The following is a 21,171-nucleotide window of genomic DNA, read 5'->3' as shown; positions in this document are numbered from 1 at the left end:
TAAATTCTGTGGCTGGCGCCTGGTCCGCATACCTTCAAGTCCCAATGCCCCCTCACCATCGCAAACTCAATCCTGTCCTTCGTTCAGTCCATTTCGAAAGCTTTGCTCGACAAATCTAATGGGGCTCATCGTTCAATAGCTCCTCGGAAACCTATAACGTCTTCCTCGACCCGGCAACTGGCACCATGTGGCATTGACCGATCACAACCACCATCTCTGCCGTGAATGTTGCAGCCTTCACAACAACCTCAACACCTCAGCATCGATACCGCAGGCCGGTAGTCATCTTCTCTACCGTTCCAACCATGGCCTCCAAAACAAGAGCCCTCAATGCTGCCCATGCTGCTGGGATTTTTGCAGACATGACCCTCGACGGCCCCGAGATTGGCACCCTCGTCGCCGTGATTGACAGGGCCAAAAATTTGCCAAATCGGAAGACCATGGGCAAGCAAGACCCGTATTGTGCTATGAGACTGGGGAAGGAAGCCAAAAAGACGGAAACAGATAAAAGAGGCGGGCAGACACCCAGATGGTAAGGAGCTTCCGAAGAAGGCGCAGGCGGGCATATTACTAACATGCAACAGGGATCAAGAGCTGCGCTTCACCGTCCACGACTCCCCCGACTATTATAAATTGAAGTGTTCTGTTTTCAATGATGATAAGAAGACTGACCTCATCGGGGAAGCTTGGATTGATCTGACAGAAGTCATCATCCCAGGTGGCGGACAGAGTGATCAATGGCGTCAATTGAACTTCAAGGGAAAATATGCAGGAGATATCCGGATTGAGCTGACATATTACGATGCAAGACCAAAGCCGGAGCCTCTAGCGGAGAAGCAAAACAAAAGAGATAAATCTCTTTCAATGGCCAGTGACGCCCCGAGCATATCTTCTGGCCCTCGTCAACTGGGGCCTCGTGAGATCAGAAGAAGGCCACTCCCGCCTGGCCCTGGTGGGCACTCAGCTGTTTCGACCGCTCAGACTTCTGAACGATGGCCCCGGGAAGAGTCGCCAGATATGTTTACAGGCCATGGATATTCGAACAATAACCTTCCACCACGTCCACCAAAACAAAAGTTCGTTCCAGAGACTCCGGACGACGTTGGATATGATCTCAACCCTCGATTCGGCCCCGACTCTTACGAACCGCCCTCAAACTCGAGTCCATCTTATCACCAGAATCAATCCTCGAACCATTACTATGACAACTATCACGATCCCATGGGGGGTTACGGGGACCAAGACCCATATGCGGCAGATTCCTACCAGCAAGCGGGACTTCTGCCGCAAACTCAACTACCACCGGCGGTGCCAGGACCGCCGCCACCCGACCAGCATTCCTCATCAGCACCGCACTCGCCATACGACAGGTTGGATCAGCCTCCGTATCATTCCACTCCCCCTCGAACGACTCCGCAGGGAACGCCACCAGAGTCTCCGCAAAATCAACCCTGGAGCAGGGCCAGCACATCTCCAATCAAGCATGTCACCTACAGGGACAGTCCACTTCGTCAGTCCATAAGTCCAAATGACATGTCTGAGGTAATTCCGGCCTATCCCGACCCGGGATTCGATGAGGATGGATCGCCGCCGCCCCCTCCTGCTCACCGAGGTACTTTGACAAGGGTGCCTCCATCTTCGTTGAGTTACAGAGATTCATACGGAGAATCTTCACCACGCACTCCGGGGAAACACAACAGCATCGAAGGTAGGAGTCCTCTTCAGAGGCTCGAGCGAGATTATGATCCGTTCCAGGCAAACCTTCCCTCCCAAGAGATACAACGTCAACTTCCATCGCCACAATCTTGTGAACCAAGCGCACCACCGCTCATTGACCATGACCGATACCCTATGTTTCCATCTGATAAGCGAAGATCCTACAACGGCGATATGAACCAACTTCAACCGACATGCACCGAGGATGACGTGCCACAGCCGGAACAGATTTACGATCGTAATTTCGCTCCGCAACGTAGCGGAGAAAACATACAAGAGAATTTCAGGCGTTCTACAGGTAACGAACCTCCCCGGCGGGTGCAGACGTTCGACAACTTTGAATTGCACGATGAGAGACATGTCCGAAGATCTGCTCCGGTCGTTGTCCGGCCTCGTCCAATCACTCCCAATTCTGCTCACAGTATTCCTCGAAAGTCAATTACCCCCACGTTCCCGACGAGTGAGGATCGCAACCAGATGCCTAGTGTTCCATTTGGACCTGGCTCGTACGATGTGCTGAATCCTGGCACGAGCTTAACATCGGTTGAGGGTGCATTCAATTCCCCTGTAGATGCGCTAGAGATCGCTCGACAGAAGGAGGTTGACAAACTTCGAGACCAAGGACCAATTATTGGCAATGATGGCCGGGTGATTGATCCCTCGGACCATCTTCCTTCTGACACATGGGCGCCGGAACCCGAAAGAAAACAACGGAAGCCAGAGCATGTCATTAGGATCCGCACGAGAGAAGAAGCGCGAACGCACAACCGTGCTGGATCGTCGCCAGCGTCCGCTCGACCGCACTCGATTGCAGCGTCGCCCTATCAGGCCTCTCCAGCTGGTCCGATGTCTTCCCCGTACCAGACATCAACCCCTCCTGCGACTGCACCAGTTTCGCCCCAAGTCGAACCACCGAGTGGCCGCAATCGTCTGAAGAAACCGATGCCCAACCGACCTCTCCCGACTCAACCATACCCGAACTCTCAGGCAGGTCCAGTTATGAAGAGTGACGTCCCACCCGAGCGACCTAGTCCCTCAAACCAGCGATATACGATCCACTCTTCTCCTGGAAGTGGATCACCTCAGCGGTCTCCCTTGCCGGAATATCAAGTTCCGTCCGCGAGCAGTTACAGCCCGCGCGGTGGATATGGGCTGCCACCAGGACCTCAGTATCAATTGGAGTATTCTCCATCACCGACGAATCCGCCAATTGAGAGATCGCTGCCCGATAGTACCAGTTACGACGGCGGCCCTTCATATAATGAAGAGAGTTCCCTTGCTCTCGAGTTGAGCAGAATTGACATTGGGCCGTCGAGGATGCCCAGGACGGCATTACGGCCTCAGAGAGCATACGGCGCATACTAACATAGATGCCACATAGAAAGATATTGGAGGTTTTTAGGCGTTATGACCGGCGTTGTGTCTGGACTCGATCTGTGGAGCAGGTTGAGTTATAAGGCGTCAGGGCAATAATGAAGCCCAGCGAGCATAAAATCAAATGGTGGATCAGTAGGATGGAAATGTACATTGGCATCATGCCGCAGCAGGTCGCTAGCAAAATCAAAAGACCCCAGAGGATGGAGTACCTTGTACACATAAGGGAAATTATTAGCCATGATCCGTTTTTACGTTCGACTCGCCCAGCTCACATCTTGACTTTCATCACTATCGTCTGCCGTTAGCACCGTCTCGTCTTCTTGGTCCTGGCTCTAGTCGTCCCAGAAACGTCCTCCGTTCAGGATACACAATATGGTAGTTTCTCAAGCTATGGACAGGATTTTGCATGTAGCACACACAGCACCCGCTAGGACAGCACAGGTGCGCCGCCCGCGCAAGGCCGTGGCCGCGAGGCTGCGGCGCTGTATAGGCGGTTAATCCGATAGTTTATCCAATTGGATGCCTGTGACGGGACAACCAACAGTATGTGACATAAATATTACTATGGCTCAAATGACCCTAGAACTGAGTCACTTAAGGTACCTTTCGTACGTTCTTCCAATCTCTACGTATCAAACCACCACCACCTCCTCAGGCCTTCATCTCCACCGACTCCTTGATCTCAGCTGCTGCCCCGACACTGCTGGTCTCGTCGACCGCCACGGGGTCACCAAAGACCCTCGACATCTCCTCCAGACTCAGACCTTTGGTTTCCGGGAAGAAGAAGTAGATGATGACCACCATGACGGCGGAGAGACATAAGAACAGCAGATAGTACCTCCAACCGATGGCGGCAAAGGCGCTGGACGCCGCCTGGGTGTAGGTCAAGGAGGCGAGGAACAGCCCGGCCAGACTGACCGAAAGACCCTTCGCCCGCAAGTGCGTGGGGAAGATCTCGGACGAGTAAATGTACGTGGTGGCGTCGTTACATGTCGCACAGAAGAAGATGTGCCCGAAGAGGAAGAAGATGGCCAGGCAGCTCAGTGAGAAACTGCTCCGGTGCTCGAGCACTGCCAAGGTGACACACTCGCCGATCAGGACGCACACTACGCCGATGAAACCGATGACTGGCAGAAATTGGTCAGGAGTCGTTGTCAATCAACATCACAAAGGGAGCGGGCAGCAACACTTACGGAGGAATCGTACCCGCCCGAGTCGATCGATGAAAAGAGATGTGATCATGTTGCACGGGATGGCCACCGTGACCCATCCAGCAGTGAGGGCGAGTGCCTGACGTCCCGAGAACCCGACGTTGGAATACAGGGTCACGCCGTAGTCTGCCGAACAAGTCATCAACACCCGGACTCTGGAGGAAGGGTGGGCGGTAGGCGTGATTTGAGACTTACTGTTGATCACGATGGTACCTGTGCATTGCTGGCCGAACATTGTCCCGAATCCTAGCGCAAGACGCTTGAGGTTGTGCTTGCCCGTGAAGAGGCTCTTCCAGGTGCCTGCGCCGGTCGTGTTCTCCAGCTCACACTGCGCTTTGATGTCGTAGAATTCCTTCTCGGCAAAGGCACCTTCTGGGTCTGCGGCGTCGTGGTGGATCCGGTGTAGCACGGCGCGTGCCTGCTCAAGCTTGCCGTGTTGAACAACTGTACTGACCGTCAGCCTCGTTCTAGTCGACAAGATACTGCGGCTACTCACGCCATCTCGGAGACTCTGGCAGTGTATATATCCCCAAGAGAAGCAATCCCGGAGGCACGCATTGAATCCCAAGGGGGAGTCGCCACTGCATGTTGCCCTTCATCGCGTAGCAAGCATATCCGATCCAGCCGGCCAGGGAGTATCCCAGGGCGAGCAAGACGCCGTGGAGCCCGACGAGCAAGCCCCGGGAGTGCGGTGGCGAGACTTCACTCTGGTACAATGGAACAGAACCCACGATCAAGCCAACACCGAATCCCGTAATGAAGCGAAAGGCCAGATACATGCCGACATTCTGGCTGGCGGCTTGAAGGGCACCGCCAAACACCAGCGTGCCGGCCGCAATCGCGATGCTGCCGCGGCGAGAAAACTTGTCGGCGAACGGGCCGATGGAGAGGGACCCGAACAGGCCCCCAGTCTGGAAGAGGCCGTTGGTGGCGCCGATCAAGGCGTTGGCCTGCGGATTGGACGGCAGCAGGTTCATGTAGGAGAGGAACTGCGGTTGGCCGAGCGTGGTCGCGATGATGGAGGCGGAGTAGCCATATGAGATCGAGCCGAGACAGACGAAGAGGACGATCTGGGTTCCATGTCAGGCATTTATACAAGCAAGAGACCTCGCCATAGCGGGAAGAGCCTCTTACAGCAACATTCAACCAGGAACGAGATTCCTTCATGGTGGACAGCTTTATTCGTGGGGAGACTTGTTCGTGTGAGGCTCTGTGTGTGTGGAGGTTGTCAGTGGTAGCCAGTGGGATCAGACAGTGCTAGCAAGGAAGATTGTGTCCCGTTTCGAGAAATAGGCGTTCGACATGGGGCTCTTGATATATGTACCTCCTCTCTGTCGATATTGTCACCGAACGAACAATACCCGTCTCCACAAGAACCAGGGAGCGACTTAGCTGTCGTTACGGAACCATGTTTCCGTCCCCACATGAGCCTTTGTTGTGTGTGCCGTCTTTCCCGGTGGAAATACTTTATAGAAACTTACTTGTTGGTGTCTGGGGGAGAGCCTCCTCCCCTCCTAGCGACGACATGCTGTTCAGGGAAAGGCGTGTGCATCCGAACGCAGGATCCAGAACCACAGCCAAGTAAGAATCACGAGAGAAAAGAAATGGGAAAATAAGAAAGAAAAAAACTCTGTTCTGGAGCTAGATATTTCGCGTTATGTTAAACAAAATGGGTTGAAAAGTGGACGGAAAGGAGATTCCATTTGCATGGCTGGCTAATTAACTAGCAAGCTAGTTTCTCTTCTCGACTTTTGGACCAAAGGACTTGCTAACCAAGCAATTCAAACAGGTTTTCAACTCTGCAAGATCAAGTTCGCGAATCGTCTGTGCTCTTGGGGAAGATATTGGAAAGCAGTACATACTCTAGATCAACATTCAGTCAGCCTCCATCCCACTACTTCGGAATGAGATTCGCGGCCTTCATCCGGTCGAATCCCAGCAACCACTGCGTCGGCGTATCCAGCACGTCGGGGAACCCCGTGGCGTACATCTCGGTCAGGTCGAAGGGGTGGTCAAACGTCCACTCCTGGGTCAGGTAGTTGATGAACGGCCAGCTGGTGCCCTCGAGTGTGCCTGGCCGGACTCGCGTCTCCCGCACCCACTGCGTCCATTTGTCTTTGTTGCCCTCCATGAACGCCCCAATCGACTGCGCCTTGCCCTCAGGATCCGGCCCGTCCAGCGTGGATACCCCGAAGTAGTTACAGATGATGGGCCAGAGCACCTTCCACTGCGTGGGCTCCGACGAGTCCGCGACGTTGAATGACTTCCCATCCACCCGCTCCGGGTGCAGCGACGCGTAGATGTGGAAGCGTGCGAGCACCGTCGACGATGTGTCCGTTCGTTTGGCGTTCCAGGCTCCTTCGTTGCCCGGGAACCTCACCGGCGGGGGATTGGGGCCATGCAGCCACTTGTAGAAGCTGAAGTACAGACCGAGGCCCTGGACGATGCTCATGGCATTGTTCTGCGGCACGAATCCGATCTGGACACTCTCGTTAGCGGAGTTGGGGGTTTATTGACAACGAGACGTACAATCGCATCGGGGCGTAGCTCGCACCATCCCCATTTCTTGCCTTTGGCGAGCCTCTTAATCTCGTCGACCTGGGCGTAGTAGAAGATTTTGTCTCCCCAAGGCGATGGCACGCGGGGGGCAGACTCCTTCAACGGGATCTCAATCTTGATGTGTTCGATCCATTCAAGACCGTAGTGCTGCCGTTGTTGTCAATCTGGAGTTACCAAAAGCAGAGAAGGACGTCACTAACCTTCCCACCAGTCTGCAGAGTGAAGAACGAGAAATTGGGACACACTTTCTCCAATGCTTGGATGGAATTGGAGACGAGGGCCACATTCGCTCTGATGACCTCGTCATGGCCCTGCCCGTGCGCTGTGTACGCCGTAAAATAGACGGGTCCCACATCGCCGATGTTGTCGATGGCTTTGAGCCTCTTTGCGATCTCGTCGACTGGGAGACCCAGGTCGAAGCCGCTGTAGAGTTCGACCCGGTGGTGGTCCTCCTCGGGCACCATGGCAGTCTCCTTCGTTAGAGGACGGTACGTGAGGCCAATGATGCGCTTGAAGGCCGTTGGCGAAGGGTAGGTGCGCAGCTCGTCCAAAACGCCCCAGCCGGACACTCCAGACGCTCCAAGAACAAGCGCTGTCGCCATTTCTGCGCGTTGAGACGGTTTTACGGTGTTCTTGGATTCGGAGATGAAGAGGAGGAGCTTGCAATGGTGAGCAGCAGCCGCAAGAAGGCGCAATCATCCATTCTTCAAAGGTTTGATTATTCGTTCCTCGAGAATGGTTTCCTGCCCTGGAGGATCGCGTGGGTAGACAGGCGGTGCGAACCTCCGTGCTGGCCAGAATCACGGAACAGCGATTCCGGAAGGCGGTTTCCGATGGCGTCGTAGCCTCACGAGGACCAGAACACCCGGCGGGAGGTACCTCGCATTGATTACCAATGTATGTAGGAACCATGCGCTTCTCGAACAAATCTCGTCCTTTCCGCTGGACCGGGGTTCAAGCTGAGTACCTCGTACAGCAGAGGAGTCGTGTGAGAGGAATCCTATGTACCTGGCTGTACCCCACATGTATCTCAGAGCATAACAGAGCTGGCCAATCAGAATAGACAAGGATACAGTCTTGACCCGCTCGAACCCCTTTTCAACCTATGCCAGTTCTCCACCAGAGATAGCAAAGAGGATGTGTAACATGGACCACTGTGACAAACAAAACACAAGTGCGGTTAGAGCTACCGTAAGGATGTGATTGTATCTATCTGGATCTATCAGCTCTATTGAAACACCCAACACCGCCCTCTTAGAAGAAAGGCACAGAAAACTCGATCCACTTTTGATCCATCATGCTGCCTGCAAGGACATCTTCCCCTGATGCGACCCCTAAGCCGTGGCGTCCGATTCCACCAGTTTCTTTTCATGCTCCGGCCACCATTCGTCGAACAAATGGACTCTGGTGCGAAGATGCGCGGCTCGTTCTCCTCCTTCGGCCTCGGTCTTGGTCTGTCCAGTCCCAAAGTACGAAAAGCGGTTCTTGCCACCGAGATATTCATAGTCATAATCTTCCCAGCGCGGTTCCTTGATGACCGAAAGGAAATGTAACGTGCTCCCGGGCCACACAGCCGTGACCCGTCCGTCGACTGTGTTGTTTTTGTACCAACTTCGACAAGAATGGACCCAGACCGTCTCCGGCATCAGAGTGTCAACATGCTCGACAAGATCGTCGATGGCCTCTTGCTTAGGGTTCATCGTACGGATGCGCTGCGTCTGAATCTTATGCACACACTTCAAGATGTAATCTGCGGTAGCTTCCAGGACGGGAAGGAATGAGCCGTTTGCTGCGCAGGCTTGTGGACCATTGAAAATGAAATAGTTTGGAAGGTCACGGATGGCGAGAGACATGTAGCCCTTGGGATCTGAGTTGTTCAGTCAGATGAGGATTTGCAAGCCCCTTTTTCATGACACAACTCACCTGCACCAAACTTTTCGTCACACTTGAAGCCATTCTTCCCCGTCAAGTTGAAGCGAGGGGTGAAGCTGACGTCGAATCCCTTCATGATATGTCAGCACCGTGACAAGTGTCAATTCAAAGTAAACCTACTGTCGCACAGATAATAGTGTCGACTTTTCTCTCCGTGCCATCGGCCGATACCACCCCGTCGGCGGTCACGCGAGTGATTTCCTGCGTCACCACTTCAACATTATCTTCGCACATTGCTTCCAGGTATCCGACGCCCGGCGTTAGTCTGCGACATCCAACGCCAAACTTGGGAATGAGAAGAGGAATTAGCTCCGGCTTCTTGGCCAATGATGCCTCCATTCTTGCAGTCAAGTCTCTGACAGTCGAAAGTTGCAGATCACAATTGTCCACAAACATCTCATAGTAGTGGTTAAATTCCGATTCGAGATCACATCTGGGCAGTTACGTTAGATTTATACTCCCATCAAACTTGATGGGAAGATATTTCTCACCTATACTGTAAGTGATACGCTGGGTCATTCTTGAAATGCTCCTTTTCCAGATCCGAGTATGGCGGGTTGCCTTGTGGTTGCCTTGATTTGATGCCAGCAAAAGGCATCGCAATCCACGTGGGCGATCGAGCATATGTATCTATATGTTTCGCTTTGGGCTGGACTGGGTCGAAGTTAGCATTTGCCTCAGTGCTCAGTGTCTCTGCCACAAACTTTTTGGAAGGATCTGTATGGCCGACGAACCAGTGCCTATCAAGGCTACATTCCGGCCATCTGGAGTCCAAGACCGGTCGAAATTGGCGGAATGCAGCAGTTCGCCTTGGAAATCCTGAAGACCGGGAATTGCTGGCCATTTCCACGCACTATTTTCCAATCAACAGAGAACTTCCACGTTTCGATAACCGAACTTACTTGAGAATTCCGCAAGCATTGACCAAAATATCACATTCATCACGGAGAATGGACCCATTTGAAGTCTTGATTTGAAGCTCATATTTCGCGTTTTGCTCATTCCACTCTGCAGAGACGAGCTGATGGTCAAATTTTATGAATCTCCGCACTCGGTACTTGTCGGCGACGCTAGAAAAGTACTCTTGTATCTCGTCGGATTCAGCGTAACTAAGGGATTAGTGGACCACTCAATGAGAGAGAGATTCAGCTTACTAGTGGGACCAGTCTGTCTTTGGAGCAAATGAAAATGTGTAGATATGTGCTGGGACATCACAGGCAGCGCCGGCTATGGGATCTCGAGTCAGCTTCATGTCGTGGGGGGCGCGAGAATCAGCAGATAGATTCGCTCACGGTATTTGTTCTCGAACCATGTTCCCGCCACATCTGGGTTCTTCTCGTAGATTTGGAACTCCACATTCTCCAGAAGCTGTTCTTGTCTTATCGCCATGTACTGAACGCAAACCAGCTCGTTAGTAGGGTCGCTTGGTCAGAGGTCAGATCTGCCGTGAACTCACCATGCCAGAGGCTCCTGCTCCAATGCACACAATCCGCAACTTGCGCGGTGCGAAAAGCAGCTGCCTTTCAATCTTGTACGGTGCTTCATACACATCATCTACCTTGTGAGGCGACATTTTGGAAAGATATCCTCAAGTGCGAACCTGATAACTGTGCAATAAGATTTATCTCGGTTTGGTGGCTCCTTTAATTATAGTCAATTCACCAGCAACAAGTCCCCTCTTATTGACGGACAAAAAGCGGAAGACATTTTCAAGGAAAGAGGACAAGTGATATTGTCTGAGAGCTGCTGTCAGACCAGTGCTGCTGGCACTATCTCAAGTCGAGGCAGCGCCAGTCCACCGACCACCTTAGGCCGGAATCGCGTTTCCGGCTGCATTGTTGAGAAGCAAAATATCTAGAATCTGATATGTTTGCAGTGGTGTGAGCTCTGAGTTCACATTTTCTACTGTATATACGGAGCTGGATTCCCGAGCAAAGAAGTCCGGGCTTAAGGAAGTTGGCAAGATTAATTTGTGGGTTTTGACGGTATTCTTGGTGGAAGGTGGCCTCAGCATTGGCTTTGAATTTCTCAGCACGACATCAGAAGTCTGGGATTCCACATACCAGTAGACATGGACACAGGTCCTATCACCGTGCAGCCGATCCTTCTCTCTCTTTTACGGGTTGGTGTTGCACAGCATCCACTTGGTCAAGTTTTCTGTGGACAATACTGGGGTTTCAATGAACTTGAAGAGACCTGAATGACGAGCCCTCTACTCATGGAGTCAACCCTTGCGGCCGACATGCCGCAGTGCTGCAGACCCTGCAGAGAATCGGCTGAACCAGGATCCCGCAGATCTGATAACGCTGAAACAAGTCTCGAAAGGGCCCTTAGCATTTGAGTTGCTGGATATCAGAGAAGATATTATGGTAGTGGAGACCAACTTCGAGGAGGAAGCGACATTGCGGCTCTTCTGTAGCCTACCTGGAGACCAGAGAGGACCTTTAATCCTCTTCCAATAGCCAGTGCAGGCTGATTGTAGCACCATTTCGAAAAACAGTCCGAAATCACTCACCTCCCAACCGTCAATTTGGCTAATCCCACCGGCATGATCTCCGTCCTTACCAGCAGCCACAATACTATTTGCAGCGTCTGCTTCACATGTGCGGACTCCAAACCAGCATTCCTAGGCTTCTAGATGTGCCTTTGCAATGACTGAGGCCAGTACAACGGCGAGCCCACGGGTAGCGGTGAAGTATGGAACAGGCACCGCAAAGCCGAGGAAGGAGAGTGTGGCATTGACTGGAAGCTCAGCACGAGTTTTGTCTTCCCGCGGCGCTGCTGGAGCTCACTCGCGAAGGTGAGAGCGCCAGCGAGGATTAGTGTTAGACGGCGGCGGCGGCGGTTATGGCCGCGTGGTATTTGTTGTCGTTGGTAGATGTACAGGCATTGTCATAGGGGTTTCGAAGAACTTTTTGATGAGCAAAGACATGCGAATTTTCAGCCTCTTTGGCCGTTCACCTTCATCTTTTGCCTCGAGTTGAATCCTATCTTCATGATAGAACCGATCGATGCCGGCTGCGACCGTGACTGTCACTCCCTTGCATACGTCAGTTCCTTGGTGTCATTAGGCTCCAGGCGTGTGAGAGCGATTGCTGCAGCTTGAAGGACTTGATGCTCCATCTCCATATTCAAGGGACCCCGCTATCTATGCACAGGAAAGTGGCCGCTAATGCAGCCTATTGCTGTATTCACCTCGCGTATAAGAGCTCCCCAAGGATCACAGCTGGCAGTTACGAACTCAAAATATACCCTTGTTGGACAGTCAGGTAACATTTCCACGGCGTTGAAGGGAGACACCTAGCAAGCATAGCGTGATAACAACTAGTACGGGTGCCTACAGTAGAAGCTTTTGCTGACCACCTTTTGAGAAGGTGAATGAGTGGCGGATGGATATTTTGATGCTGTGGGCTGATGTTAACACGATGAATGTCCCACAACCAAAGTAGCAGTAGCCACCGTTCCTAACAGGGTGGGAATGTTAGGCAATTTGACGCCGTTACAATTGCAGCAATGCCCCATGAGAACTGCACATTGAGGAATGTTTCGCTAGACTACCTGATCACAGGCCTTGAGAGCGTGCGAATTCCTCTAGAGCAGCTGTAACAGCTTCCTTAACCTTCTCCACGGGCAAGTCTTCCAATGGGCGGGATGTCCAGTATCTGTCCTGCTCAAGACCCTGGTATATCAAAGCCTCCGTCCCCAACAACACGTGCCAGCCCGCCTTTTGCGCAATGTTTGCGATTTCTGTCCAAGGGGTTGGGTGATAGCACATTTCAAGGAGCGCACCCTTATGCTGTTTCGACAGAAAAGCTTCCAGCACACCTCTCGCTTTTCCCTCTGCCTCGGTCTTGGGAGGGAAGTTTGGCACGCACGACACAATGGCCCCTGGTCCTTCTAGAGTATCAGCTTGCCCAAGTTCCTCCACAAATAGCAGCCCCTCAGCAAGGCCTCTCTGCTCAAAGTGTGCAATCAGGTCATCTACCTCCTGTCTGTCACGGTTGACCAGGTAGATTGTGCTACAGCCCATCCACTTCTTCAATGCATACACCGCCGCTCGACTGGCTCCACCGCCGCCAACAACCAGACCGGGCCTTCCCCGGTAGAGTGTTTCTGGCATATTCTGAGCGAAAGCTTCCCTGATACCGACACAGTCGGTGTTCGTCCCCCAAAGCCTGCGCCTTCCGCCCACCGCGGTCACATAGATCGTGTTGCAGGCACCGACATCTCTTCCCTCCGAGTCGATCTCGTCAAGGTGAGGCATAATGGATACTTTATGCGGCATTGTGACTGCAGCTCCAAAGAATCGCGGCTCTTGAGTCAACTGCAGAAAGGCTGGCATGTCGAGGGACTCCAACGCGGTCATTTTGAAGGGAATCCCCAGATTCTCGAATGTTGTGTTGTGCACGAGTGGCGAGAGAGAATGCTTCAGAGGATAGCCAAAGAGGTAACTGATGCCCTCCATTTCCTTCATGGCGATGCTTGTGGCCCAGTTACCGGATTGGGTGCTGTATGGTCGAATTCAGAGCCAAACAACGATATTCCAGTCAGTTCTCATTCCACACTCTTGACGTGTCTAGATGACGATACGCTTGGAGAATATGAAGGATAACACGCTCCTGATGGACCACTCTCTCGTGGAGACACTAATATTTCTCAACACTGACTTCAATGCAAGCCAGCGACTATCCCCGCGCTTTGCATCTGTGTGCCCGGAAACCGGGTTCCTGAGCTCCCACTATATACGAAGCAACAACACAGCAACACGGCTTAGCAGAAAAGAGGGAACAGGACTGTGGAGCAAGTTCTTATGCTGTACTAGCTCTCGTCTCTGCAGACTGAGCAACTCAATCCCGGTGAATAACAAGAAGGAACAAAAAGGCACGATGATATAATAAGACTGACACGTCCCCAAGGCTGTCTCACTGGTTCCCTCACTCGAGGCGTGTCTTATACTATATCTCGTGTCGGTAATAGTAAACATGATTGCAACAAATATGGAGCCGCTGACCATCAAATCGACCTACCAACTGAATACTGGCTATGAGATTCCAGCTCTTGGATTTGGAGTAAGTGGACCATAGAGGACGTCGTACTTTCACATGCTGAATTTGAGCTCTTCAGGTATATCAGACGTGAGTGGAAAGTTCGAAATATGCTCTCGCTGTACTAATAATCTACCTCAGGCCAGCAGACGAAGCAGAGAAGGTTGTAGCGCATGCTCTAAAAATTGGGATTCGCCAGGTTCGTCAACGTGGCACTCTCCTCCTCGTTGACCATCAACTTACCTACACTGTTCCTTTCAGATCGATTCGGCACCAATCTATGAGAACGAAGCACCTTGTGGCGCCGCCATCAGAAAAAGCGGCATCCCGCGTGATCAAATCTTTTATGTCTCCAAAGTGTGGCCGAACAGAATGAGCTACGAGAACGCGAAAAAAGACGTCGACACGACGCTGGCCACTGCCGGTCTGAACTACGTCGACTTGTACGCATTTATCTTCATCGACTGATGGTTAAATGACCTGATGATTGTGTAGGTACATCATCCACGCACCGTACGGAGGCAAGGAAGCTCGATGTGGCGCGTGGAAAGCCCTTGTCGAGGCTCAGAAGGCTGGAAAAGTCCGCTCGATCGGAGTCTCCAACTATGGCGTCCACCATCTTGAAGAGCTGAAGGCATACATTGCACAGCTTGAGAAGGAAGGGGGAGAGGGCGCCGGCGGCAAGATCAGTGTTGGGCAATGGGAGCTTCACCCGTGGCTTGCCAGACCAGACATTACTGAGTGGTGCAGACAGAACGGCGTGCTATGCCAGGCGTACAGTCCTCTCGCACGCGGTCAGCGCATGGAAGAGCCTGTTCTTCATAAACTCGGCGAGAAGTACAACAAGTCCCCCGCGCAGATTCTGGTACGCTGGAGCTTGCAGAAGGTGAGACACAGACAGACAGCTAACAATTTCTCGTTGAATGCTGACTTCTTTGCCAGGGCTTCTCTCCACTACCGAAGTCGGTGTCGATCAAGCGGATCGAAGAGAATGCAGATGTTTTTGATTTTGAATTGACGGACGAGGATATGGCGGAATTGGATCTGAAGGACGTATATGCTCCGTCGACCTGGGATCCCACCACTTCCCACGACTAGGCTCTAGATAGCTGTACGATCATTTCATATGGGCATGAGGACAGCGAAGTGTCCTTTCTTCCCAAGTACTGCCTCTGAATCTACTGTGTGGACGTGATTGAATGCTCGGACAACTCTTGCCGGGCCTTTTCGAATGCGATGACTAGAGGATTTAGAGCGAAGTGTGTGAATATGTTCCCGTTCCGCCGCACATTCATCCCATTTTCACTCAAGAACATTTCCGTCTCAAGACCTTTCCCCTTGCCGCGGTCGAACGTAGGAAGATAGCCTACAAGCCGAGTTCATGTGGAGATGGCTCAACTTACCTAGCCTTTTCACAGACAGATGTGCTCTTGAACAAAAATCCGGAGACTCCAGACTCCATACGCCAGACTCCGGCATCGTGATTCCGGAAGCTCTCTCGAAGTCATATGAAGAACTCCACGGGCAGACTCAGATGTGCATGCTTTATCCCCGTGACGCTGTGTGAAATACTTAATGCCTTCATACTTGTCGTAGGAGTTCACATCTACCCCGGCAGATATCCTCGGTGTATATACACTCATACCCATTCGTTGTTCCTACTGCCCACCACTCGCTCAGCACAACTCTGCAAAGCCTTGGACGATGACCCAAGCAATTCTGATCGCAACCATCTACCCCAAGCCTGGGAAAGCCGACAGGGTACGTACATGAGGGAGTATACATATAAGGATCGGCATCACTGGCAAAGCCGTTTTACTGACGGTGACCCCTTGTTTCCCCATTTTTCAGGTCATCGAGCTCCTTCTGCAAACAGCCAAAATAGTACACGCCGAGGAACCTTACGTCACTGAGTATATGTGCTACCGCGAGGTCAATTTCCAGGACGGCCAGGAGGATATCATCATGTTTGAGAGGTGTGTGTGTCCTGTTTTACACAGCCCTACCTTGCCTAAGTCCCGTGAAGGTGCCTTCGTTTTATTTCTGTGTTCTGTGTTATGGATGTTATCTCGAGAGATCCTCGACGAGAGATTTCGAGGGAACGGAAAAGAAACTAACTCGGAGAAAAACAAGATACACCTCAATGGAAAACCAGAACATCCACATGGGCGTCCCGCACGTGGCGAAGTTGCTGAATACGTGGGAGGAAGAGGGTCTGCTGCGACAGCCACCGTTGATCAAGAACGTCGAGCATGTAGGTGGATTCGCGGGTCGTTAGAGAATCAATCTCGATTCTAAGGGCCGAGGCTCAAGTTTGCCGGATACATATTGAATGAAAAAGTGATATGAATGATTTAAATGTGCTCTATACAAGCCACGAGACCCGGGATTAGACAGAGTATGTACTTTTCCATTGGGTCGGACAGTGAACAAGGAAGACGCCATCAGGTCTTCCTCTCCTTGTCCAGAAGCGCTATGGTTTCACCGTATATCACGCCCATGTTGCTGGTAGTGGCGCCCGGCCCCGACGCCACGGGACTGTCCACGGCCAGAAATCGCGTACGACCCTTCGTGACCTCCAGCACCGTGCCACCGGGGTACTCTGCCCCCTCGACGACCTTGAGCATGACATCGGCCACCTCTTCGGGCTGGATAACCACGTCGTCGTCGCGGAAGACCTTCTTGATGTCCTTGGTCCACAGCGGCGTCGCGACGTTTCCGGGCGCCACCGCCACAACTTTGATGCCGAATTCCTTGTGCAGAGGAGCCAATGCGCGCGTGAAGGCGGACACGGCTGCTTTGGACGAGCAGTATAGCGGCTGGTTGAACAGCGGGAATTGCGCGGCGAGGGACGAGATGTTGAGGATGACCGCCACGGTCGACGTGGATGGCGGCGGAGAGGCACGTGTCAGTTGGTCTCGGATGGCCAGCCGCGTCCCTTTCATCAGTGCGGACACGTTGAGGTCGATCGATTTGTAGCTGGTCTCTTCGGTGTCTTTCCAGAAATTGGACCACGGCTGCGATCGTGCATCAGCAACTATGACTGCGTTCCTGTGGATGACCACATTCTCACTGGCTCAAACACTCCTGCACTGTTACACAGCACGTCGATCTTGCCGAGTCTGCTCTTGGTGAACTTGAAGAGGTCGTGTAATTGATCCCATTGAGTGAGATCTGTCTTTTGGAAGAAAATGTCGTCTTGCCTGTAAGTTGGTGTCAACATCTCCCATAAACTTGCCATTATGCCCGAGCGGGAATACCTTTGCTTCATGAAGTCGTCCAGAGCCGGTGTCCTTTGTACATCGGCAACAACAACCTTGGCTCCTTTTTGAACCAGAAGTTTTGCAAAGCTGAGGCTTATACCTTTAGCAGAGAATTAGAAGGTGCTGCATACGAGTTTGGTATTGAAGACAGGCAAAGCTCACCCGACGCTCCACCAGTCACAATAGCCGACTTCGATGCTATCGCGAATGCCATTCCGCCGTAAAGAGTCTCTCCTAGATGGAGAGCCTGCGAGACAGTTGATCGTTGACCCTCCCCAGCAGTATGTAGAAGCTTATAGTGAGCTCTAAGGGTATGTTTTGCTCAGTGTTGTGGCAGTCGGATGGGTTTGCATCGGTGGCTAGTACGAACTAACTCGGATTGAATGCCCAGACTAGAAAGGCAGAGAGGCTGCAGCCTCGAGAAACAAATGAATCCATCTCCCAGTGGCGGTAGCAAGCTAGGGATCCAGAGCATACTGCTTGCAAGACACGCAGCTGATGGACGGGTTAGCAATTCCTAAACCGCAGGCATGAACGAGGCTGCAAAGAGGAAGTGCCCCCTGATCGTTACCGGGCGATGAATTCCGCGTTCGGCACTATTACCATGATTGAGCGGCATAGGGTGTATTCCACCGGAAAGGCTAGCACATCAAGGAGCTGTGAGGAGTGCTTCCGATGGAGCCTCGGCTCAGAAAGTACATTCCGAGTAGGTTGTCGGTTTGTAAGAGATCCAGATGTACGCCAGACTTACGCAACCCTGGCTTTCATTGCTGCTCAGAAGACGGCGGAAACCATCTTCCACACCAATTGATTTCTGGTCTCTCTTCTGTCTGGTGAGAGGCGCCACGAATCCCGTGTTTGTGCCAGAATATGCATCGTATAACTCGGGTACGTGGGCGGAAAGTTTGGGGTTGAAGAAAGTCCAAGATCTGGGACATTCGCTGAGCCTTCCAAACCCAACAGGAAATGCCTTCCGCCGTGTTGTTTAACAGTCAGGCTCAGGTGCTTCATGGCCCGAAAGATCTCCGTTTGGTGAGTTAGGCTAGAAGCACTCAAGTTGCAGAAACTATGTCATTGACAGGTTCTGGCGACCCCTAGACAGACAAATTTGTCCCTCCTCCACTACCAAATGAGGTGCAGATTATAGTCCGATCCACGACAATCTGTGGCTCTGATGTTCATTATTATATGAGCTATAGCAATGGCGGCATCCAGATCAGAGAGCCACTATCTCAGGGCCATGAATCGGCTGGTGAAGTCGTGGCAGTTGGCGAGAATGTCTCGACACTGCAAGTTGGAGACCGAGTAGCCCTAGAAGTCGGAGTGCCATGCGATGTCTGTGGAGACTGCGCGACTGGCCGGTACAATGTCTGTACACGGATGAATTTCAGAAGCAGTGCTGCGTCCTTCCCACATTTTCAAGGGACACTGCAGACGAGGTTGAACCATCCGGCGAAGTGGTGTCATAAGTAAGTACTCAACGATCGAAACCTACCAGTGTGGATTATTGACTGGCAAGGCTACCGGACTCAATGTCTTATGACCAGGGTGCTCTGCTGGAGCCGCTGGGGGTGGCGCTTCATGCCGTGAGAAAAGCAAGCCTTGCCCCGGGTTCATCATGCCTTGTAATCGGAGCAGGCGCTGTCGGTTTGATGTGCGCCGCCGCGGCGCGAGCAGCTGGATGTGCCAGCATCGTCATGGCAGACATTGCCGAGAACCGACTCCAATTCGCCCTCAGCCGAGGGTTTGCTTCTGCTGTGTCGCCCATGTCACTAAGAAAAGCAGAGACTCTGGAGGACAAGCTTGCCTGTGCGAAAGAATTCGCAGAAGAGTTCTGCAAAGCAGGACAACGGACGGGGGAAAAGCAGCCACACAAGTTCGCAGCTACATTTGAATGTACGGGTGTCGAGTCCTGTGTCCAGGCTGCCATATATGTAAGTCTTTCAAGGCAACCATGTCGCAGTTACCGTTCTCTGACTCGTCAACATGTAGGCCACTCGAGCAAGTGGCAAGGTCTTGCTCGTTGGGATGGGATCACCCATCCAGACATTGCCTATCGCAGCAGCGACGCACCGTGAAGTTGATCTGATTGGCGTTTGGCGGTATGCCAACACGTACCCCGAAAGTATTGACATCATGAGCAAGGCCGGTCAAGACGGGACAGGGATACCTGATCTGTCAAGCATCATCACACACAGATTTGAAGGCCTGCAGAGGGTTCCTGAGGCATTCGATGTCGCTGCAAGATCGACAGATGTGGATGGGAAGCTTGTGGTCAAGGTGGTGGTCCATAACTCGTGAATGGGCATGTGATAGAGATAGAATTTATTTTAAATGTAAAGACGAATCGTTACACAATTTCACGCTGTATTGTACGGTTTATGGTTCTATAATCTCACACAGCGCCAAGTCAGAGCTTTCTGTAGGACAGAGCAATCAAAACCTTGGAAAGTTCACAAGCTTCAGGCCGGTCGAGGCTTACGAGCTTAGCGTGTCCGTCACTGGAAGCCCTGTAGGGTTGTACAAAGAGCCATTTCCGGAATATGGTTTCCGCAATCTCTGGAAAGGACGCCGCTTTGAGAGAGACACAGTATGCCATATGCAAGGCGCCGTAATGCATTCACTCGGTTGGCGGTCGACTGTGCTGTGAACTTTCCATTCGACGCCCTGCCTTTGGCCACAATTTGGAGTATTGTTGACCCAATGCTGGGCGATGGCACGCCCTAGGATGGATCATTGATGGCCAGTCTCGTTGGACCAAAACGAATATGCTCCTGCAGAGTCCTTGACACGGGGCTTTTGTTTCCATCGTCACGTCTACCTGTGTATCGGAGCCTCAAATGGGTTTTCTGCAAGTTTTCTTCTCGACTTGAGATGAGCTCTACCTATACCTCAACAAACAAATTTGGAACGAAACCAACATGGTCCTCTCGCTATTCGATTTGAGTGGGAAGACCGCCATGGTCACAGGGGGCACGAGAGGCATCGGGCAGGCCATGGCCATCGCACTTGCAGAAGCAGGCGCAGATATTGTGCTGATACAGGTATGAAGAAGAATCTTGAAACCGTTTTCACCCTGTGCTCCGACATCTGATCGGTGCAGAGGAATGCCACCACAGATAATACAACCCAGAAAGCCATCGAAGCATTAGGTCGAAACTGTTTCATCGAGCCCTGCGAGCTGGGTGACAAGACAGACGTGGCCACCCTGGTCTCAAGAGTAACTGCAAAGCACAAGATCAATATTCTCCTCAACATCGCAGGTATACAACGGCGAGCCGATGCCGTGGACTACACCCTCGACACGGTCGAAGAGGTTCTCCAAGTCAATCTGAGCTCGACGTTCGTCGTCTGCAGGGACCTCGGAAAGTACTGGATCGACAACAATATGACCGGCAAGATCATCAACACGGCCAGCCTAGCATCGTTCATTGGCAGCGTCAGGATCGTGGGATATGCCATGAGCAAAGGAGGCGTGGCACAACTCACCAAGGCCCTGAGCAACGAATGGGCGGCCAAGGGTATCAATGTGAATGCAATTGCCCCGGGGTATGTTGTCTTCGCTATCATACCAAGCGCCCGCTAACCGCATACATAGATATGTCGCAACAGATATGAACATTGACACCCGGTCCGGCGACCCAGCATATCTACAAAGCCTCAATGACAGAATTCCTGCAGGTCGATGGGGCACGCCCGAAGATTTCAGAGGCTCAGCGGTGTTTCTGGCGAGTTCGGCTAGTGATTACATCCATGGACATATATTGCTGGTGAGTATATGTAAAAACGTTCTTCATCGTGGACAATGTAATCTAACAGCACTTCGCAGCTGGATGGAGGCTTCATGGGTCGCTGAGGGTGTTTCTCTCAGCCTCTATATATACGCCCATTTTTAGTACAGGCACATCTTCCCAATGAACATTATGACTTTGGTCTTCAAGGCTCCATCAGTTTTATCATCCGTGTCAATCCATCGTTCACACTTTAGATGTATCAATCCCCCAAAGTACCCAAATTGACAACCTCCCCCTGATACGGTGGTCTTGGTGGTAGTTCAATAGCAAAGTG

General features: G+C 52.1%; 10 protein-coding genes across 10 annotated transcripts; 5 read left to right on the top strand and 5 right to left on the bottom strand.

Annotated features, from left to right (window-relative positions):
- Positions 1 to 305: 305 nt before the first annotated feature.
- Positions 306 to 3,081, top strand: AYL99_01593 (hypothetical protein; the record flags this gene model as incomplete). Its single annotated transcript, XM_018833109.1, has 2 exons — positions 306 to 532; positions 585 to 3,081. The coding sequence occupies 2 exons, from the start codon at positions 306 to 308 to the stop codon at positions 3,079 to 3,081; spliced, it is 2,724 nt and encodes a 907-aa protein (XP_018698988.1).
- A 663-nt stretch (positions 3,082 to 3,744) lies between these two features.
- Positions 3,745 to 5,471, bottom strand: AYL99_01592 (hypothetical protein; the record flags this gene model as incomplete). Its single annotated transcript, XM_018833108.1, has 5 exons — positions 3,745 to 4,220; positions 4,287 to 4,430; positions 4,500 to 4,748; positions 4,801 to 5,374; positions 5,439 to 5,471. 5 exons carry the CDS (start codon positions 5,469 to 5,471, stop codon positions 3,745 to 3,747), a joined length of 1,476 nt encoding a protein of 491 aa, XP_018698987.1.
- Positions 5,472 to 6,198: 727 nt separating this feature from the next.
- AYL99_01591 (hypothetical protein) lies at positions 6,199 to 7,465 on the bottom strand (the record flags this gene model as incomplete). The annotated part of the gene is made up of 3 exons (XM_018833107.1): positions 6,199 to 6,783; positions 6,834 to 7,010; positions 7,064 to 7,465. 3 exons carry the CDS (start codon positions 7,463 to 7,465, stop codon positions 6,199 to 6,201), a joined length of 1,164 nt encoding a protein of 387 aa, XP_018698986.1.
- Positions 7,466 to 8,197: 732 nt separating this feature from the next.
- On the bottom strand, positions 8,198 to 10,368 carry AYL99_01590 (hypothetical protein; the record flags this gene model as incomplete). The annotated part of the gene is made up of 9 exons (XM_018833106.1): positions 8,198 to 8,730; positions 8,787 to 8,865; positions 8,916 to 9,228; positions 9,287 to 9,449; positions 9,500 to 9,648; positions 9,698 to 9,904; positions 9,950 to 10,022; positions 10,088 to 10,187; positions 10,252 to 10,368. The coding sequence occupies 9 exons, from the start codon at positions 10,366 to 10,368 to the stop codon at positions 8,198 to 8,200; spliced, it is 1,734 nt and encodes a 577-aa protein (XP_018698985.1).
- A 1,989-nt stretch (positions 10,369 to 12,357) lies between these two features.
- On the bottom strand, positions 12,358 to 13,269 carry AYL99_01589 (hypothetical protein; the record flags this gene model as incomplete). Its single annotated transcript, XM_018833105.1, has 1 exon — positions 12,358 to 13,269. The coding sequence occupies one exon, from the start codon at positions 13,267 to 13,269 to the stop codon at positions 12,358 to 12,360; it is 912 nt and encodes a 303-aa protein (XP_018698984.1).
- A 523-nt stretch (positions 13,270 to 13,792) lies between these two features.
- AYL99_01588 (hypothetical protein) lies at positions 13,793 to 14,938 on the top strand (the record flags this gene model as incomplete). The annotated part of the gene is made up of 6 exons (XM_018833104.1): positions 13,793 to 13,864; positions 13,920 to 13,930; positions 13,982 to 14,039; positions 14,102 to 14,283; positions 14,336 to 14,726; positions 14,783 to 14,938. The coding sequence occupies 6 exons, from the start codon at positions 13,793 to 13,795 to the stop codon at positions 14,936 to 14,938; spliced, it is 870 nt and encodes a 289-aa protein (XP_018698983.1).
- Positions 14,939 to 15,544: 606 nt separating this feature from the next.
- On the top strand, positions 15,545 to 16,118 carry AYL99_01587 (hypothetical protein; the record flags this gene model as incomplete). Its single annotated transcript, XM_018833103.1, has 3 exons — positions 15,545 to 15,601; positions 15,692 to 15,816; positions 15,974 to 16,118. 3 exons carry the CDS (start codon positions 15,545 to 15,547, stop codon positions 16,116 to 16,118), a joined length of 327 nt encoding a protein of 108 aa, XP_018698982.1.
- Positions 16,119 to 16,284: 166 nt separating this feature from the next.
- Positions 16,285 to 17,317, bottom strand: AYL99_01586 (hypothetical protein; the record flags this gene model as incomplete). The annotated part of the gene is made up of 4 exons (XM_018833102.1): positions 16,285 to 16,857; positions 16,914 to 17,043; positions 17,101 to 17,203; positions 17,266 to 17,317. The coding sequence occupies 4 exons, from the start codon at positions 17,315 to 17,317 to the stop codon at positions 16,285 to 16,287; spliced, it is 858 nt and encodes a 285-aa protein (XP_018698981.1).
- Positions 17,318 to 18,635: 1,318 nt separating this feature from the next.
- AYL99_01585 (hypothetical protein) lies at positions 18,636 to 19,404 on the top strand (the record flags this gene model as incomplete). Its single annotated transcript, XM_018833101.1, has 2 exons — positions 18,636 to 19,037; positions 19,096 to 19,404. The coding sequence occupies 2 exons, from the start codon at positions 18,636 to 18,638 to the stop codon at positions 19,402 to 19,404; spliced, it is 711 nt and encodes a 236-aa protein (XP_018698980.1).
- Positions 19,405 to 20,024: 620 nt separating this feature from the next.
- AYL99_01584 (2-deoxy-D-gluconate 3-dehydrogenase) lies at positions 20,025 to 20,959 on the top strand (the record flags this gene model as incomplete). The annotated part of the gene is made up of 4 exons (XM_018833100.1): positions 20,025 to 20,147; positions 20,207 to 20,652; positions 20,702 to 20,873; positions 20,933 to 20,959. 4 exons carry the CDS (start codon positions 20,025 to 20,027, stop codon positions 20,957 to 20,959), a joined length of 768 nt encoding a protein of 255 aa, XP_018698979.1.
- Between the last annotated feature and the right edge of the window lie 212 nt (positions 20,960 to 21,171).

This window comes from Fonsecaea erecta, assembly GCF_001651985.1.
Source record: "Fonsecaea erecta strain CBS 125763 chromosome Unknown Scaff1, whole genome shotgun sequence".
Taxonomy (NCBI): domain Eukaryota; kingdom Fungi; phylum Ascomycota; class Eurotiomycetes; order Chaetothyriales; family Herpotrichiellaceae; genus Fonsecaea; species Fonsecaea erecta.
Note: the sequence above shows the minus strand (reverse complement) of the source record. Positions and strands in the feature narration are given on the sequence as shown.